General features: G+C 33.5%; 1 protein-coding gene across 2 annotated transcripts in view; it reads left to right on the top strand.

Moving 5' to 3' along the window:
- The window catches only part of LOC109449436 (multiple epidermal growth factor-like domains protein 6), a 717,515-nt gene extending 710,069 nt beyond the window's left edge, over nt 1-7,446 (top strand). The window contains exon 25 of one of the 2 annotated variants that reach the window (XM_088794226.1): nt 3,926-7,446. In XM_088794226.1, the coding sequence (XP_088650352.1) occupies nt 3,926-3,951 (26 nt within the window). In that variant the 3' untranslated portion in view covers nt 3,952-7,446. Of the gene's footprint in view, nt 1-50; nt 2,698-3,925 lie in introns of those variants that run through there. The other variant, XM_074327483.2, reaches the window with a different exon arrangement.
- Nucleotides 7,447-18,599: the final 11,153 nt, after the last annotated feature.

An 18,599-nucleotide genomic window follows, 5' to 3' on the forward strand; every position in this document is an offset into this window, starting at 1 on the left:
GGATTGATACAGCATTGTTGCCAGTTCCAAATAGAGTTTGTGTCTGTCAGGTCTGAAGACTTTGGAAACAGCCGCTGGTCCACAAGAGAGCAGCGAGTCTTCTCTGAGAAAGATGTCCGTGGCCAGGGCTTCACTTCCCCAGTGACTAACTCATCTGGGCAAGAGAAGTGAAGACTGAAATGTTCGGATTGCTGTGAAGGGAAGTCAGTCCGACAGACTGAGTTGCCTTTCTTGTCCTTGGCATTGTAACAGTGCACGGTCTTCTGTTGTTCCTGGAACCACTCAAGCATATAATGAATGGAGTACCAGTGATTGGAAACGGTCGGTGATATTTCCGCAAGTTGTTTTCCTTCTACAACTTGGTAATGGATTTTTCTAACTTTAACAGGATACTTGAAGTGTCTCATGATTTCAGATGCTATTGCCCCCTCTAGAGCCAAAATCTGTCCAGTTATCATGTCATTTTTTTTTCCCAACACTGAAAATCACTCCCTCTCTAAAATCTTAAATGTTTTCTTTGGAAGGTTACATGATCCTAAGCAAACAAACAAACTGAAGAGCCATTCTGGTTTTCTGAAGAAATTTGAACTTTTATTCCTTTTTCTAATGAGTTACGTTTTTGGTTCTGTAGATTAGGTTCACTGAATTCTGCAGAGGTCAGGGGAGAGTAAAGAATGTTTGACAGTCTGTGCAGGAGGGAAGTGGAGCTCTGTGAGGCTGACCCATTTCTGTGGACCAACACCTAGCAGGCCAATTGAAGAGGAAGGCAGAGGTCCAAGTGGTGAATATTAAGTAAAGCACTGTGAAGACAGACTGGCCAAGCATACATGGGTTAAATTTCCCAGCTTGACTAATAACTCAATGGATGAACTTGGATAAATGTTTCAAGTCCACAGTTTTCAATTTTCACCTCCTTGTAGTGTTGTGAGGACTAACATGAAATGGGCGCTTATTATACACTGGCCCCTTTTCTAAGCACTTTGTTTGTAATATTCCATTTAATTTTCACAACAACCCTATGAAGAATTAAGCAAATATTACTTGGCTTGTAAAAATGAGGAAACTAAGAGAAAGGACACCTGGCAGAAGGTAACAAAGTTAGTAATGACTAAGTTAGAATTTGAACCTAGGCAGTTTGACACCAAAGCACATAGTTTTAACCACTGTGGCATAAGTAAGTCATCTGATATATTGCCTGGCATATAATTAACATTTAATATGTGAGCTGTTTCACTTATATATTATTTATATATTTAAGTATATGTTCATATACATATATTTTTTTCAGAGTTTGTTTTTGGAAATGTGATTAAGAGTAAGCAAACTTCTCTGCTAAAACTAAAATCGATAAACTTTGAGAATTTCCTATTGGAGATATAAAGTGTGCAGCTACACTGGTCTCTGATTTAGAAAGATCTATTGGGTTGGTGCGAAAGTAATTAGGATTTTTGCAATTATTTTTAACCTTTTAAACAACAATATTTCCCTCTGAACATGGAGTGTAAATTCAGAGATGACAGAGCTACTCTAGAGTTGATTTTCACATTGGGTAGGATCTTTTTCCCTCTGTTCCTCAGGACATGATTTTCTTTCATAGAAAAAGAAAATTAAATGAAATTATTTTTCATTTCCTCTCTGATTGTGTCATCTTTATCTTCGTTATAAACTGAGATGATCTTATGATTCTTTTTCCCTAATTTTTTTTTTTTTTGGATTCCCATTTTTGCAGCTGATCTGTCAATTAACCTTTCCGTGGCTGAGTTTCTGTGTTCTGGACGCCATGAGGATAGTTCCAACTCAATGGCTACACACTAGGAGGCAGAGTCCCTTCTTCCATTACTGTCCACACAAACCAATACCACACCTTAATTATTTCATGGACAGTCCCAGCGCTAGTCCCCCTTGAATATAAAACTGCAGCATTAACCATAGAGCCTTCTACATCCCTTCTCTAAGCCACATCCACTTATTTCTCACCCCTCCCCAGGCATGTAAAAAAAAAAAAAAAGGAAGAAGATGAATTTAAAAGCTTCAACACTGAATTTAAAGTGAAGAATCAATTAACCTGATTTTCAGATTTCAATTCAAGTCAATATAAAATGATTTTTCCTTTTGAGTACCTTAAAATGTTCCTTGATTTTTCAGCACCATCTCCTAACAAGAACATCTTTCTCCATCTCCACCTATGTCCTTTTTCCAGTTCTTACCTTGTTTGCCCCAGCCTTTGTGACTCTGTTTCTATATTCACAGATCTTGGATGTGTTTCCCTCTCAGATGGGAAACTACCTTCAGATTTGCCTTATCCAAAAATATTTTTGCTGACTTGCTTCACCCTAGGATAATTCTCGGTGTCCTAAGTATAGAATTATGTTTCAGTAAACTATTGATTATATACAGATAGTTTGCAAATTCTTTGTGAAACATGTGTTTATATACATATGACATGAGTTAACGGAAGTATGTGAGCACTGCCTATTATAAAGTTCTGCCATTGTCACTCAATTTGGATTATGTTCTCCTACACAAGTTGAAAACTGCTTTATGAAGGTTCTCTACACATTTCATCTCTGTTTGTTTAGTTTCTTATGCTACCTTGTTTAGAGGAAGGAAATTTGAGTTTTAATTTTTTCCGTGTAATCCTGTCATCTGGTCTCTTTTAAACTTCCTACTCAAATGTTTTCTGAGATAATAAAAATATGCCAGTAGTTCCTTATTTCTAATCCAGTCTAATTTTTTAAATTATTTTTCATAATTGCTTGTATTAAAAAAAACCCTGATTTGCTCTGTCTTCTCTATTTAATACTTAATTAATGCCTGTGTATATGACCTATTTCAAGATCTGATTATTTTAAATAACTGTGCTTTTTCTAACTGTTCAAGAAACCAACCGATAAACAAACAAGTACATAAACAAAGATAAATAGATCAACCAACTCAAAAGAGCCTTTGAGTAGGAGAAGCCTAATACTATTTGGATATTCTTGAATGAATTCACATGAGAAATCTAGATTTATGCAGTACATAAATTGAGTTTAGTAACCAAAACCTTACATTCCAGCAATTTTACCAGACTTGTAAAAGCTGTTATTTTTAACTGAAGAAATGAAATTTGCATTGATTACCTAAACAGACTGACATTCATTTGCGTGAACATGATAAATCTACAGCAAGCACACAAGCCAAATAGCACATTCATTGGAAAATAGCTTCAGTGTGAAATTAATAAGTTCTTTTCCATTTTTTAACATGGGCAATAAGAACATTTTGGTTTTACTTCAGTATTATCTATTCCAGCTTATACATTGTTTACTTTTCTTAACATAATAACACCATGGCACAAATGCATTCTTTCCATGTGAGATAATTACATAAAATAAGTTAGTCCAGTACTTACACCTAGCCTGAATTCAAAATAGTTTTTTGTTTTTTTAATATTTTGATTATAAGCAAGTAAATGAGCATATGTCCAATTACATTTTGGGTGCAATAGCTTTAGCCACCACATTTTGGCATTTTATTTTATTAGCTAAAAGTTCACATATGGTTTCCATGTCTCCAAGCTGTCTTTAAGGATGCAAGAGTTGTATAACCTAACATTGTTTTCTTTCCTTCTCTCTCCCAGCCCCCTGCCTTTTTCTCACATGTGCTCCCTCAGAGAGTTACTTCTCTTAGTTTTAAAGATTATATGTGCAAATTGTGAAATACCTGAAAGTGTGCTGGTGCTTTGAAGAAATGATGAAAGAAATACTTTCAACCCTAAAATTTTTACCTCATAAAAGATTCTGAAATGAATGCCCAAATGTTTACTATAAAAACAGCAGTATTAGTATACAAATACATAAGGCTTACAATGATTATTATTTAGCTTCTTCCTTCTTCTGGCCTGGTGCTACACCAGAGTTTTTGCATTCCCTCCCCTCTTCAGAACCCTCCCCAGGAGCTTTGGAGTGAAGGAAGGGGAAGATAAGTGAACATCTTAAAGACTGAAATGTATAAGACACAGCCCTGCTGGTGAAGGCCACGGGATAAGGGAGCACAAAGAAAAGTATTCAGCTCCTTTTGATTTCAACATTCCGCCCTGTGTATCTCTGTTACTGATACAGTTAATGGTTTGGAAAATAGCAAGACTTGCATATTTTGGCCAAGAGTTAAAGACAACCTTTCTGAACAATGGCCTAAAACTTGGTTACTTTTTAAAGATGTCACTAACATTTCAAGAAACTTGGGGTAAATCAAATCTCTTTCTTTCTGTTGTCTTGCCTGTATATTGGAAATGTTATATCCAATTTCCAAAGACAGTAGAAATATTTGAATACGTTTATTTACAAAGATTTCTGAAACTTCATATACATGCAGCATTAAATCAATATTAGACAATCTTCAATATATATTTAATTTAAAAAGAAACACAATAAGATTCTGAAATAATCAGCTATGCTAAATGTTAAACTTGGCATGCTATTACAGTAGATCAGACACCTTGCTTTCAAATTTAAAACTTTAAAAGTTTTCACAATATACAGTCAGTTCTTAAGAATGAGGGCATAAAATATTTTGTCTTTTTCTTTTCCTGAGGAACAAATGTGATAGATGTACCGTGCAGCTGATACGATAAACGGCGTTTGAGTTTCATTGATCATCCAGCACCTACTTGTTCAGCTGATATTTTTCTATCATCTTCGTAAGCAAAAATATCTTTTTAGGTGATAAAATATCTTTGTTTCTTTGTGGAAAATAGATCATAAAAGAAAACTAACTGCTTAATAAATAGCTTTAGTCTTTTATTTGCAAAATCATTAACAGTCTAAAGGAAACATTTAGACTTTTTTTTTTTTTTCACAGTTATAATATATTACGTTTTATTTGTGGGACATACACCAGTGGTGATGTTTAGAATTTGGGCTAACTATGAATGTCAAAGTGCAAATATGTTTTACTACTTTCGTTTCACTTTTCAAATATGTCTCTCACTTATGTTAACTACCCACCACCTCTATATTTTGACTTTTTAGAAAGTCAAGTTTTGCCACAAATTGCTAATGAAAGGTAAGGTGTCACAAATTTACAGTTGAATCAGAAATTTCAATTTCCTTTTAATCCTGCAGAAATATGTTCAACACTGATTTGTCATTTCCCATGTCCAGAACCAAACATTAATAGTATTGAAGCTAGAGGATATATACCCATTTTACAGAATTGAACCTAGTGACCTAGCTGCTCATATGACATGACATAAAGCTTGTAGAAATTCTGATGGTGTTAGACTATGGTTAAGACATAGTACAGACTATGGTTCCTATTGCAGATTTCTTTATACTGAACTATTTCTGAACGAGCCAATCTTTATATTATTATTTTTTTTCATGTTATTTGAAGAGAAAGTACACAGCCTCATATGAATGTTCTCAGGAATAATAATTATTATAATATAAATAGTAGGTACCATTTGTGAAACATCTACTATGCACCTGGTACGATGTTAAAATGCATTACATACATTATCTAGTTTGATGCTCCAACAATAACCTTATCCCCATGTTGTGCATGAGAAAATTAAATCTTAGAGAAATTACAAGTAATTTGTTCTAACCCATCTATAAGTGGCAAACTCATTTACTAAAGGGTTAATAGATTTTTCTAATGGTGAAAATTATATGGTAGAAATTATCCTTTTAATAATAGAGAATTTAATTAAGGAAATTATGTGAATTAGAACTTTTGAAGAATCTCACTGAAGGGCATTTTTAAAGGAACTTTAATTTTTTAATGAAAAAATTTATAAGTAATATAGGCATATGGTATAAAATTTAACAGACAGTATTATACAGTAGAAAGGATATCTTTATTCTCATCTATAATCTTCAGTTTTCCTCCTAAAAGGAAAATAAAACCACCTGTTTCTTATTCCTCCTCGTAGATACCCCCCATGTAAATAAGTGGCACACACACAAACACACACACAGATGTAAAAACACAAAACTCTTTCTTACCCAATCCCAAACAATCGCCCCTTCCTTACAAGGGAAGGTTGTGCTGGGTAAAAATGTATCCGGCTAAAATACAATATTTTCAAGGAAACTTTCCATCTGAGTGGCTATTTAATACAGTTCTGGCCAGTGACAAGAAAGCAGAAGTTGACAGCTGGGGCTTTCTGGCATGTTCTGTGAAAGCGTGTAGAATGTATGATTCACTCTGCCTAAAATATCAGTGAAATGTTGGAAATGGAACAAGCATCTTACAATAAGTAGGTGGCAAGCCACATGGTGAGAATTAATGAGTGACAGAAAGAAGAAGACTGGATTTTTGCTGGTATAATGGTGTCACTGGTACAAGCACACAGCTTTTATATTAGAAAAATAAAATTCCTAATTTATGCTCCATCCTTTTAACAGCAGCATAATATTCTACTTTGTGAATGTAGTATCATTATTTCTTGGCTCCCACTGAAGTCCAGTTAGGTTGTTTTAACGCTCCCATTAAAGACAATCCTGCAATAGGTATATGTCATTCTGTGCATGAGTACGTATATTTGTGCAATAAATTCCTAGAAGCAGAGTAGCTTGATCAAAGGGTGTGCATGTTTTCAAAGCTTAGGTGTTGCCAAATTGCTTGTCATACAAATTGTTCCATTTATTGACATAATTTCATGAAAAATAAGGTTTTTCCACATTCATATTAACGTAATATATCAGTTTTAGATTCTGTTTTCCAAACGGAAAAGTAAAAGGTATATCCCTATATGGTTTTAATTTAAAATTGTCATTATAAATGAGATTGAAATCTTTTTATTTGTTACATAGCCATTTATTTTCCCTGTTCTGCAGTCTTTGACACTCTTTGCCCAAATTTCATTATGTTCACTTTTATCTAATTATTCAAAGGAAATGTTCAACTATTAGGAAAATAATTCTTTTTATTTTTGTATCATCATTACAGTCCTTGTTTTTAATTTACATTTTTATGCTTTTTTTTAATCCATGCAGAATTCTTTTACACTTATGCAACTGAATTTATCCTCCTTTTTAAATAGCTTCTAGATTCACATCTACTTGAAAAGACCCTCTTCCCCACTCAGATTATAAAAACATTCTCCTATGGCTTTGAGTATTTGATCCATTTGGGAATTTATTTTTATGTATCAAGTGAGGTAGCGATTCAACTTTATTCAAGATATTTACTCAGTTGTTCCAATGTAGTTATAGAATAAAACTTTCCCCCTTACTAATTTATAATGCTACTTTTATCATACACTAATGTCTATCTATATCTGAGTCTGTTTGTGGCCCCTTTGGTCTATTTCATTAATCAATCTCTCTAGTCATGTGCCAGCATCACACTGTTTTAATTATTGTAACATTACAATGTGGTTTAACATTGGGCTTGGTCTTTCATTATTTTCATTTTTCAGAATTGTTCCTGCTCTTCTTGCTTGTTTATTTTTCCACATAAACTTTAGAAACAGCATGTCTATTTCCAAAAAGTATTATTTTCTTATAAATTTAACATTAAATATACAAATTGACGAAAGAAAATTCTTTCAGATGTTGTATCTTCCTATTTAAAAAGATTATACATGTTTGGTTAATTTAACTCTTGTTTCTTTAATAGCATCTTATGATTTTCTTTTCATAGATATTACGTATTTCCTGCTAATTTCTTCTTCTATATTTCACTTCTGGCTGCTATTATTATTATTGTAAAAGTGATGTCCATTTTATCTCTTAACTTGCCATTGTTTCTATACATGATTTTGAAATGTTAACATTGCCCCGACAAACTTATCCAAAGCATTTATTTCTTGGGAAGCTTTTTAATTCATTTTCTTGAATTTTCCTGATGAGTAAACATATTATTAGTAAATAATGATAATTTTCTTCCTTTCCAATTTTTAAGCTTATTATTGCTTCCTTTTTTTCTAATTTCAATGACTAGAGTAGAAATTCAAATTAGGGCTCTAGTTTAACTACAGAGTAACTTTGGACTATATCGCCATCCCCAGTGCTATGAAATTTACCCTGGTGCAGCCTTCTCTTGGAAGATATTAACAATCCATAGAAAATGTATGTCAACTGCAACTATTTGGTGGAAAACAATGTAGTAGAGAAAGGTAAAATGGTAGATAAATGTAAAATGTAGTAGATAAATGTAGTAGGTAGGTAAAATGTAGTAAATATAAAAACTATATTGAAAACAAATGAAATTCCTAAATAATGAAAATATTTACAAGACTTAGCTAACAATTTAACTTTTAAAAAAGTATTCATAGTAATAAAATTCAACATAAAGAACATTTCTTTAGAGTTTAATGTAATGAAAATCTATTTGAAAAATCCCTCACCCTGATCAGAATAGATGTTCACGTATATGATACTGCTTTATAAATATTTAAATATTCTTTACTGGAATCAAATTTCAATTATTTAATATGGAATGTTTTACATCTAAGTAATTGGAAACGTTAAGATAACTAGATAACTTTCTTAAATTAGTAAACTTTAGATAGAATTGTCAAATGTTTAAGCCCTCTCTGTTATTTGCTATATTTCATGTTTGATTTTCATGAGAAAGACAAAACAAGTGGATAAAAGAAACTATCACATAAGAAAAATGAAATGCAAAATAATGGATTAAATGAGATCAAAGATGATAAAGTCAGTTTACTCTGATGAATAGTTTACCTATTTCAACTGTTGATCTCAAAACTAATTTCACAGCAAATTCTTTCCTTAAAAAAAGAAAAAAAGAAAGAAAGAAATATGTCATGGCCAATAACTGCTGAAAAACTGTGGAGACTGGCACTTCCAAATGCTTGGCAGATTATTAAGCCAATTTTTATTGAGTCCACTCTAGCTGTTGGAGGGTCTGTGATTCCCAACTGTTTCACATCAGAGAATGAAAACAAGTAGGACCCAGCCAAGACCACATTGGTGACTGCCAGCCCCTTTATATGCCAAACATGAAAGCAACAAGTCCAGATGCTTTGATCCTTGCATTTTTGGATTCAGCCCAAAGTTACAGAAAAAAAGCACAACTCATGTTAGGACAACATACATTATAACTAGAAATCAATCAATAGCACTGTGACCTTCAAACTCAGTAAATGTTTGGAGTTAGTTTCAGAGCATGTAATCTAAATTGGGGATTGGAAGTTGGAACGTGTCCTAAACTAACAGAAAAAAAAAAGTATATTTTTAAAATATAGAGATTAAAGGAAGCAACAGATGAAGTTTTAATTTATGTGTATATGTATATGTATATATACATATATATTCATGAAGAATGTATTCTAATTTAAAAGACCCTAAATGGTCAGGAAAAGAAAGGCACCACCACAATGAAACCCTCTTTTCCTGCATATAATTAAAAGAGAAACTAAATTGTGGCAGGAAAATATATTGGAAGGAAATTATGAGCTTTCTCCCAATTTAGGGTAAGAGAATAATGAGATAATTTAAGAGGTGAGTCACTTGGTTGCTAAGACACTGTCCTGACTGCCAACTTATGAAACAATTGGCCCTGGTCTTGGCAGGGTGTGGGCCTAAATTCCCCAACACAGGTATATTGAAGAACTGGCAATGGCAGAGCTGAGCTGAAGAGTTCATGGCCAATCTGAATTTGTGCACAAGTAAAACTGAAGCCTAAACCCTTGCATTTTAAATCACTACCTGTGGCCAGGGTAGTTACTTGAAAAAATCTCCTGGAACAGAAGAAATAATGTAAAAAAATAGCTTAGCTTAGGGGGGCAGTATCTGGCACCAAAAAGTAATTAAAAGTAATTTTGCATCCTTCATTTTATTTTGTTTTTTAACTTTGCAATAATGGTTTGACTGTACTGTCACATGATTGCTGTCTAGACAACATTGTGTTAACCTCACCGTTTTGTATTGTAAAGCTTTTGAATTGTCCCTGGCACCAAACAGGCTGTTCTGGCACAAAAGCTAATTTACAGTAATGCTGATAATGTTCAAGAACCTATCATTAAGATTTCTCTTTCTTTTCTCATTTTTTTAAGTATACTTTTTCTTTGTCAGAAAAGTAAATTAGTGGTGGTGATAATAGTTTGCAATTTCTACTGACATGTCAGAAAGGCAATGTACAGATAGTCTAACATATTCAAAACCTTCCAGGAACTGGCTTCTCCAGTTCCTGGAAGATCTGGTCTCAACCTGAAAAAACAACTTTTTTTTTTTCCTGCTATATGAACTTACTTAAAATGCCTCACAGCATCTCTAAGAGAGTCGGGTCAGGGAAGATGATCATGTTATCAGTTTGATTGTGTTATCCTTGTGTGTTCTGGACAGCTATAAATGTGCCCGTGCACAGGGAGGGCCTATTAGTGTTTCTAAATAAGACAAGAGTAAATTAAGGCACAAGATCAGAAGGTAGCCTTTTGAAAATAAGCCCATTTACCCAAGTCTGAGAACAGCTTGATTCAAAACTTAGAGACATTGACATAACACCCTGGAATCCATCTTTTGCATTAAGACTGTTAGTTGTTGCTAATCATTTCTTATATTGATTAATTCTCATATCTTTATATATGTATTCCGTTTTCTCAGAGGAATTCTCCTTTTAATTGGAAGCACATATCAACTAGGTCTATTTCTAAATAGATATATAAATGGCGAGTTGAAAAACATATGCATCTATTCATTTATCTGTTCATTCTTTATTGAATCCTTACCACTTGTGAAAGATTTTGTTGGAGGCTAAAGAGGATTTTTAAAAGTGGAAAACAGTATGCTATAATAGAAGGGCCATAGATTTTGGAGTAAGAATGTTTGGTTCAATCCTGGCTTCTTCACTTAGCAAGGATATGACCTTGAAGAAATCACTATTCTCCCTGTATTTTAGCTTCATCACTTTAAAAATTGAAATAAGACCACTACCCTGCACTAGTCTGGTCTTTGAGAATGAAGGGAGACAATACCAAGCAGATGAAAAGCCTTCACAAACTAAAAACATGGGGCCCACATAGGTGTTATAAGGAAAGGACCCTTTTCCTGCTCCAAAGGAGTTTTCCATTCATTTCTGAAGACAAGGTATCTTTACATATAATGGTTTTGCTACTAATTAAAGTAAGTTTTTGATTAATCACAACGAGTAGCAAAAAAGTATCTGCTTTAATAGTTACTTTACAAGAAAACATCAAGCAGACTGGAATAGTGAGCAGAGGTGTCAAGTTTTGAGAGGACCCCAAAGGATGGGTATGATTGTACTAGGTCAAGAAAAAGAGGAAACACATATAGTCAGGGAATTCTGTGAACCATGATATAAAAGTACAAATATATAATATTCATTCAGTTGATCATTTATTAACTGGAAAACATTTGTTTAGTAGGAAGAGAATGGGTTTATCTGCAATTCTTCGGGGAAAGGTGCGAGACAAAATGTATAGCTTTCACTCCTTTCTGATATGCTATAAAGAATTGTAAAAGCTGGGGCAACTGTGTCATATTGGAGATGGGACAAGTAAAAGATAAATATCTGAAAGGAAAGAATATAAAAGAGGCTAACAGGAACTATCTGTTCCAATTTCTCTAGCCCTAGCTTGCCAAGTGGGGAAGTGACACTCAGGCCAAAATATAGTGATGTATTTTTGGAACAACTCCTGGCTTAGTCCTGGGTTTGGAATAACCATGGAGGGGTATTTTGGATGGTGTATCTGGTCTACTTTGTGTTGGCACCTCTGATGTTGTTCTGAAGCTAGGTGAGCCACTCTGTCTTGTCAGAATGCAGGCAACTCTGGATGTCAGGCAGATGGCCAGGAACACAAAGAAAGGCCTGAAAGAGGGTCAGAGGTGGGGGAGGAAAAAAGGGGAGTTCAGTCCCATTCCCAGCTGGAGTACATACAAGAAGTGTTGGCAGGGTATGCCTTAGATCTATAGTCCAACAAGGAGTCTGAATAAAGGACAGTGGGTTGCATCCAGTAACTGGGTTGGTCATAAACTTTCCAGACAGGTTGAATGAAGTGACAAGAAATGACAGAAATGAGAAAGATACATGAAATAAAAAATCAGAAAAACAGAAATGTAGTTTCAGGATAAAACTTTTCTGGAGACCAGTAATGATCTGTTGTCTCAACTCTGCTTTGGTATCTCCATTTTTCCTTTTCCTTCCTTTTTCTCTGCTCTCAATTTCTCTGACAAAACTCTTTGTCTTCTCCCTCACTCCCTCACTTTCTTTCCTGATTGCTGTTTTTAGCAACCTATTCCATGAGATCAATTTCAAGTTCAGGATTGCATATCAGGATTTCATGTAAGTTATTTTTAGAGAATTGTTTTTTAAACAAACTGAATACTGAGGTCTGACAATAAAGTTTGCGAACTTGCCACCATGCACTTACATTGGCAGCACTGTACAAACAGCTCGGTAAGGTTTCATAACCTTGGTATATCAGTGTCTCACAGCTGTGTCCGTGTTGATGTGTGGCGGTGTCTTGCTGAGTGGTGTTCATTGTTGTTATTGCGTGTTTTTGTGTGCCGTCATGAGAATGTCTGAGCTTGAATTAGAGCAACGAACAACGAACATTAAATTTCTTGTTAAACTTGGCAAGAGTGGAAGTGAAATCAGGGACATGTTAGTCCAAGTTTATGGGGATAATGCCATGAAGAAAATGCAGTGTACAAATGAATCAAACATTTTTCTCAGGGGAAAGAATGTGTCACTGATGAAGAGAGATCAGGGTGTCCAATAATGAGCAGAACTGATGAAAATATTGCAAAAATTCGTTAAATTGTGCATCAAAATTGTCGACTGGCTGTGAGAAGCATAGCAGACCAAGTAAACATTGATAGAGAAACAGTTAGGAAAATCTTAACTGAAAATCTTGGCGTGAGAAAGGTGTGGGCAAAAATGGTCCTAAAGGAACTCACTGATGAACAAAAGCAAAGAAGAGTTGAAGTTTGCCAAGACCTTTTGGAAAGGCAAGACGATGTTTTAGGCCATGTTATCACTGGTGATGAAATAGGGTTGTACCAATACGACCCCTGAAACAAAGTGTCAAAGTGCACAATGGAAGTCAACCAATTCTCCACAACCAGAAAATTTCCCTCTGTCCAAATCAAGAGTCAAAACAATGATGCTAACTTTTTTTTTTATATCGGAGGGATTATTCATTATGAATTTGTACCACCTGGAGAGTTAACCAAGTTTACTATTTGGAAGTGCTGAAAAGGTTGCGTGAAAAAGATGAAAACAACCTGAACTTTTCTCCAACAATTCATGGCTCTTTCATCATGACAATGTTTCCACAGCACTGTCTGTGAGGGAGTTTTTAGCCAGCAAACAAGTAACTGTATTGAACACCCATCCTTACTCGCCTGATCTGGCCCCCAATGATTTCCTTTTTTACCCAAAAATAAAGGAAATATTGAAAGGAAGATATTTTGATAACATTCAGGACATCAAGAGTAATAAGATGATAGCTCTGATGGCCATTCCAGAGAAAGAGTTCCAAAACTGCTTTGAAGGGTGAACTAGGTGCTGGCATCAGTGCATAGCTTCCCAAAGGGAGTACTTTGAAGGTGACAGTAGTGATATTCAGCAATGAGGTATATAGCACTTTTTCTAGGATGACTTTGCGACCTTAATTGTCAAACCTCATATTTAAGATTTTATATCAGGTATTTTCATCTTCTGGAAATGGTGATTTAGCTTATTCAAGATGAGTCCTCCCACCCAAAATAGGGAAAACTAAACAACACAGAAACACACATATACACACAGCTACATCTCTCTATCTCTCTTTCTACAGATAGATGATAAATTGATAGATGATAGACAGATGATAGGTAGGTAGGTAGGTAGGTAGATAGATAGATAGATAGATAGATAGATAGATAGATAGATAGATAGATAGATAGATAGATAGATGATATAGATGGATGATAGATAATTTCTGTTTTAAGGAATCAGGGACCTACTATGGCAATGAGGCTAGCAAAGATAAAAATTTCCAAAATAAAGGAAATATAAAGGGATAAAAAGACCAGTCTAAAGTCTTGCAACATTCTCTCCCACCATTTGCTGATTCAGAAACAGAAGCTAAGAGGCTGAGGTTGAATAGATTTTCTGGAAGGGCACGTTAGCAAAAACTATACATTGTCATTCAATGCTATTCTACTTCAGCCTCAGGTCTATAGCACTGTGATCAGGCATCCACACAGTCCATGAAGTGATCCTCCTGAAAAGTCCAGTACCCATCTAGTACCCTGCATAATCTTTACAACATTATTGATTGTATTCCTGATACTGTCTTTCATATCCCTACAACTATAGTGTGACTACAAATTTGTATTTTCTAATCCCTTCACATCATCCCTCATCCCCACCCCTCTCCCGTCTTACAACCATCAGTTTTTTTCTCTATATCTCTGAGTCTATTTCTGTCTTGTTTGCTCATTAATATTTTTTTTCTTTAGATTCCACATATAAGTGAGAGCATATGGTATTTGTCTTTCTCAATCTGACTTATTTCACTGAGAATAATATTCTCTAGGTCCATCCATGTTGTTTGAAATGGTAAGATTTTGGTAGGTTTTTTGTTTGTTTCTTTTGTTTTATGGCCAAGTAATACTCCATTATACAAATTACCACAGTTTGTTTATCCAATTGTCTATTGATGGGCATTTCAGTTGTGTCAATATCTTGGCTATTATGAATAGTACAGCAATAAACAAAATGCACATATTTTTTCAAGTTTGTGTTTGGATTTCTTTGGATAGATACCCAAGAGTGGTATTGCTGGGTCATAAGGTAGTTCCATTTTCAATGTTTTAAGGACCCTCCATACTATTTTCCATAGGGGCTACACCAATCTGCAATCCCACCAACAGTGCACAAGGATTCCCTTTTCTCCACATCCTTGCCAACACTTGTTTGTTGATTTATTGATAATAGCCATTGTGACAGGAATGAACTGGTATCTTACTGTGGTTTTTATTTGCATTTCTCTAATGATTAGTGATGTTGAGCATCTTTTCATGTCTGTTGGCCATCTGTATGTCCTCTTTAGAGAAATGTTTCTTCATATCCTCTGCCCGTTTTTTTAACTGGATTGTTTGTTTTTTTGGTGTTGACTTGCATGAGATTTTTTTTTTAAATAAATGTTGGATATTAACCCCTTATAAGATGCATCATTGACAAATATCTCCTCCATTCTTTTAGGATGTCTTTTCGTTTTATTGATGGTTTTCTTTGCTGTGAAGAAAGTTTTTAGTTTGTTGTAGTCTCATATGTTTATTTTTCTTTTGCTTCCCTGCCTGAGGGGATATATCAGTAAAAATATTACTAAGGGTAATGTCTGTGAATTTACTTCCTATATTTTCTTCTAGGAGTTTTATGGTTTCAAATCTTACATTTAAGTCTTTAATCCATTTTAAATTAATTCTTGTATATTGCATAAGAAGGTGGTCCAGTTTCATTTTTTTGCATGTATCTGTCCATCTTCCCTAGCACCATTTATTACACAGACTGTCTTTATCCCAATGTAAATTCTTGCTTCCATTGTCATAGATTAAATAACCATATAGCCATAGATTTATTTCTGGACTCTCTATTCTATTCCATTGATCTATGTGTCTGTTTTTATGCCAATACCATGCTGTTTTGATTACTATTGCCTACTAGCATGGTTTGATGTCAGGTAGCATGCATAATACTTCCCATTTTGTTCTTATTTCTCAAGATTGCTGTGGCTATTCGGGATCTCTTATGGTTCCATATAAATTTTAGGATTATTTGTTCTAGTTCTATGAAAAATATCATTGGTAATTTGATAAGGATTGTATTGAATTTATATATTGCCTTAGGTAGTATGGACATTTTAACTATATTAATTCTTTCTATCCATGAACATGGTATATGTTTCCATTTATTTGTATCTTCTTTAACTTCTGTCTTCATTGTCTTATAATTTTCTGAGTACAAGTATTTTACTTCCTTGGTTAAATTTATTCCTAAGTATTTTATTGTTTTTGAAGCAATTGTAAATGGGATTGTTTTCTTAATTTCTCCTTCAGATAGTTTGCTATTGGTATATACAAATGCAGTTGATTTCTGAATATTAATTTTGTATCCTGCTACTTTACTAAATTCATTTATCAATTCTAATAGTTTTAGAAATTTTCTCTATATATAGTATCATGTCATCTGCAAATAATAACAATTTTACTTCCTCCTTTCCAATTTGGATGCCTTTTATTTCTTTTGTTTGTCTGATTGTTGTGGCTAGAACTCCCCGCACTTTACTGAATAAAATTGATGAAAGTGGGTAGAGGAGGAATTATTGACTTAGAAGGCAGATCAGGAAAAGAAAAATGTTATATTCAAACTGAAGCTTGAAGAGTAAAAAGATGATTTAAGAAAACACAAAAATGACAAAAAAGATATTTAAGATATGGGGAGAAGACAAAATTACCATAGTTGTAATTGGAGTTCTAGAAAAAAAAAGAAAAAGGAATTTTCTAAATCCTAACAAAAATGTCATTAAGCAGAGTCAAAAGTGCTGTGAACTCCACATAGAATCAATATAGAGAAAACAACATTTAGGCCCATCACAGTGAAACTCCAAGCCAAAATAAAGAAAATATCTTAAAATAATTCAAGTAAAATAGACTATTTCCTGGAAATTAGTAGCAATTAGACTAATAGCCTAAATGTCAGAAGTCAAAGAAATGAAGGTCAGAAGTCAAACGAATGACATCTTCAAAGTGTAAAAAGAAAATAACTCCCAACCAAAAATTCTATACCTTATAAAAATATTCTTCAAAAACAAATGCAAAATAATAACATTTTATTACAAGAAAACCTGAGAGAATATAGCATCAACAAACTCACACTAATGGAAATTCCTCAGGGATTTCATCAGGCAGACGGAAAATAATCTCAGGAAAGAATGGAAATGTGGCAAGGAATGGAAAGGGTAAATATGAGGGTTAATCTAAATAAATATTGACTGATTAAAACAATAAAGATAATGTCTTATGAAATTTAAAATATATGTATAATTAAAATACATGGCAACAATAAAAATATAAAAGCCATGAGGATAATAAATGGAGTAAAGGTATTCTAAGGTCCTTGTATTATTTGAAAATGTGAAATAAGTACCAATTAATATTAGATTATAAAAATCAAGGATGATTTTTTAAAAATATCTAGGGTAAGCAACAAAAGAATATAAAATTGCATAATTAAGCTAATAAAGGAGAAAAAAGGAAAGGGACGTGGAAAATTTGGAATAGAAAACAATAGCTAGATGATATTTTTAAAACCAAATATATAAGAAATAGTGTTAAAGTGGAATAAATGCTACAATAAAATACAAATATTATCAAACTGTATTTTTAAGAAAAGCAACAACAAAATCATATTTGCAAGAGACATACTTTAAATATAAAAAGTGTAAAATTTAAAAGAGGGAAAAGTTATATCCTGCAAATCATAAGCCAAAGGATTCTGGTATAGCTATTCAGTAGTCACCCAATATTTATGGTTTCACTTTCCACAGCTTGTTACCTGCGGTCAACCACAGTCCAAAATATTATGTGAAAAATTCCAGAAATAAACAATTCATAAGTTTTAAATTGCTTGTCATTATGGGTAGCATGATGAAATCTTGAGCCATTCTGCTCCATACCACTTAGGACAGCAACCAGCCTTTTGTCCAGCATATCTACAATATATAAGCTACCTGCCCATTAGTCACTTAGAAGCCATCTCAATTATTAGACTGACTTTTGAGGTATTGCAATGTTTGTGTTTAATTAACCTTTATTTTACTAAATAATGACCCCAAAGCAGAAGAGTAGTAATGCTGGCAATTCAGATATGAATTCAGATATGAATAAGCAGCTAAGGGGAGTCTACTGCGCTAATATCAGACACAGTAGACCTTAAAGTAGGAATCACTGCTAGATCTAAAATACAAATTTCATAATGTTCAAAATTCTAAGTTTTTTCTACTTAGTAAAAGCAAAATTGATAAAATTAGAAGGAAGTGTTTAAAAATCTACAATTGTTTTAATATACTTCACTCAGTAAATTGAAAAAAGTGAAAAATCAGTAAAGATATAAAAGAAATGTCATGATTAATAAATTTGACTTAAATGACATCTATAAAACACTACACCAAACATCAGCAGAGTGTATGTTCTTTACAAGTGCCCTGGAAACATTGACCAAAATCGAGCATATATTGAACCATAAAGCAAATCTTCACCGATCTGAAAGATTGAAACCATTAAAAAATACGTTTCCTGATCACTGTAACGTGAAGCTACAAATAACAAAAACTATTTTTAATTCCTTAAATATTTGAAAGTCAGTAGCACACTTCTATATAATCTGTGGGTCAAAGAAATCACAATGGAAAGTAGGGGAAATCATTAAATGAACGATAATAAAAATACAACTATCAACACTTGTGAAATACTGCAGCTAAAGCTACGCCTAAAAGGATATATACAAGCACGTGTATATACCCCCAAATGCATATATTAGAAAAAATGAGAAGGTTGAAAAATTATCTAAATATCATCTCAAAAAAAATTTTTTTTAAAGCAAGAAATGAAAACCAAAGAAAGTAAAAGTAAAGA

This window comes from Rhinolophus sinicus, chromosome 17, assembly GCF_057876585.1.
Source record: "Rhinolophus sinicus isolate RSI-liver-muscle chromosome 17, RSI-T2T, whole genome shotgun sequence".
Classification (NCBI taxonomy): Eukaryota; Metazoa; Chordata; class Mammalia; order Chiroptera; family Rhinolophidae; genus Rhinolophus; species Rhinolophus sinicus.